Raw genomic sequence first — 2,069 nt, 5'->3', positions numbered from 1 at the left:
GCTGGGGCGGGGGGGGGAGTGGGGGGGGGGGCGCGGCGGGCTCCCTTGGGCCTGGAGGGGGCGGGGCGCAGGGCGGAGGGGCCCTTCTTGTGCACGGCGTCCCCCCCTCCCCGGGGCGGGGCACCCCTCCAGCGCCCCCCCCCGCCCCTCCCCCCGCCGGGGCTCAGGCCTTGGAGAAGGTGGCGGCGGCGCCGGCGGGGCCCGCGGGGGCGGCGCCCGGCTCCTCGGCCCAGCGGTTCATGCAGCGGCGCCGCGCGTTCATGAAGAAGTTGCTGACGGTGTTGAGCTCCAGGCCGAGCTGCTGCGAGATGGTGACCTGCATCTCCTTGGACGGCCGCTTGTTCTCCTTGAAGATGGCGATGAGCGTGCGCCGCTGCAGGTCGGTGAACACCAGCCGCTGCTTCTTGGGCTGCAGCGCGCGCTCCTTCTGCTGCTCCTGCTCCTTGCGTTTGCAGGCTGTGTTCGCGGGCCGGCGCGGCGGGGACAGACAGGGGACGCGGGTCAGCTCGGCTCGGAGGGGAGGGGGCCGCGCGGGCCTCGTCCCCCCCCCCCCCCCCGCGGCCCCCCCCCCCCCCCCCCCCGGCGCCTCCCCCCCCCCCCCCCCCCCCCCCCCCCCCCGCTAGGACCCTTTCCCCCCAGGGCTGGGTCCCCTCCTCCCAGGGCTCAGTTCCCTACCCCCCAGAGCTTGGACCCCTCTCTCCCAGGGCTCTGACACCCCCTCCCCCCCTCCCCGCTCAGAGCCCCCCCCAGGGCTCGGTTCCCTACTCCCCAGGGCTCAGAACCCCCCCCCCAGAGCATGGACAGTGCGGAAGCCCCCAGGGCTCCTACCCCCAACCCCCACCCTGAGAGCCCGGACAGTAGGGAAGCCCCCAGAGCATGGACATCCCCCCACCCCCAGAGCAGGGACAGTGGGGAAAAGACCTGAAAAGGCCACAGGTGAGCTGTGGCGGTTGGAAGAAGCTGTTAATGACTAGGTCCTCGGGTGTGTCCCGATCTCCCGGGACCTCCCTGGCATGCTGGGGCAGCCCGGGTCTCAGAAGGGAGGGTCTGTGCCTCCCTCCCAGGGCGGTCCTCTCAGGCCGGGTCAGCTGAGGGACCCTGTGGCAGGCTGACGTTGACGTAGCCCTGACTCTGATACCTAAGCACCCCCTCCCCCAAGAGTCGCCGAGGCCCAGACTCCGCCTCCCTGAAGTGCCCTCGGGATCCTCTGGAACCGGGAGGACCTAAGGGGGCTATGCAGGTCGGACACCCCTGCTCGGAGCAGGGAGAAGGCTGCAGGAGGCCACCCCGGCCCCGTGGCTGCTGGAGCAGGACCCAAAGCCCGAGCTCCAAAGTGGGCCCCTCCCGTCAATGCGGTGGGGCCAGTGGGCGGAAGCGAAGAGGGGGCCGCCAGCGTGGGCTCCCTCCCTCCAGGGGCTGCAGCTCAGAATCTCAGTTTCTCTGCCATGTACCCCTCGGGGCTGCAGGAGGTGGAGGGCCCGCCGGTCCTGCCTCCCCACCCAACTCGTCACCCCTGCGACTCCATCACCTTCGTAAGTGCAAGTGTGGGCACAGGCTATCCTGGCAGATAGATCCCCCGCTCCCAGCTCCGGGCCCCTGGCCCACTGGGACCACACACCAAACTGGCTTTTTTTTTTTTTTTTTTTTTTTTTTTTTTTGGTTCCGGAACAGTCTGAACCAGATGGCCTGCCAGATCAATGTCCACACACGCCTGCAAAAATAAATAAATGTTCCCTGTGCTGTGGCTCATTTCTCAGGGACAACGGGTGCTCCCGTGAGAACCGACACACCTCTTCCCTCCCCATCTCCCTCCGACCTGAAACGCACAGCACTTCTAATGGGGCTGTTTCAGGCTTTAAGATGGAATATGAATGAGGGTGAGGTTTGGAGATTGCTGGACAGCTTAGAAAAGCCTCTGAGGAGAGAGAGGGAGGGAGAAAAAGAGGGAAGGAGAGAGGGAGGGAGAGAGAGGGAGGGAGGGAGGAAGGGAGGGAGAGAAGGAGGGAGGGAGAGAAGGGAGAGAGGGAGAGGAGGGATGGAGGGAGAGAAGGAGGGAGGGAGGGAGGGAA

The 2,069-nt window shown here is 67.3% G+C and overlaps 1 protein-coding gene across 1 annotated transcript in view; it reads right to left on the bottom strand.

Annotated features, from left to right (window-relative positions):
- Window positions 1-163: 163 nt before the first annotated feature.
- Window positions 164-2,069, bottom strand: part of ONECUT3 (one cut homeobox 3) — a 39,929-nt gene continuing 38,023 nt past the window's right edge. The window contains exon 5 of the mRNA XM_049643181.1: window positions 164-456. Within this exon, the coding sequence (XP_049499138.1) occupies window positions 164-456 (293 nt within the window). The remainder of the gene's footprint in view (window positions 457-2,069) is intronic.

The sequence above is a fragment of the Panthera uncia genome, chromosome A2 (genome assembly GCF_023721935.1).
Source record: "Panthera uncia isolate 11264 chromosome A2, Puncia_PCG_1.0, whole genome shotgun sequence".
In the NCBI taxonomy this organism is placed as follows: Eukaryota; Metazoa; Chordata; class Mammalia; order Carnivora; family Felidae; genus Panthera; species Panthera uncia.
Note: the sequence above shows the minus strand (reverse complement) of the source record. Positions and strands in the feature narration are given on the sequence as shown.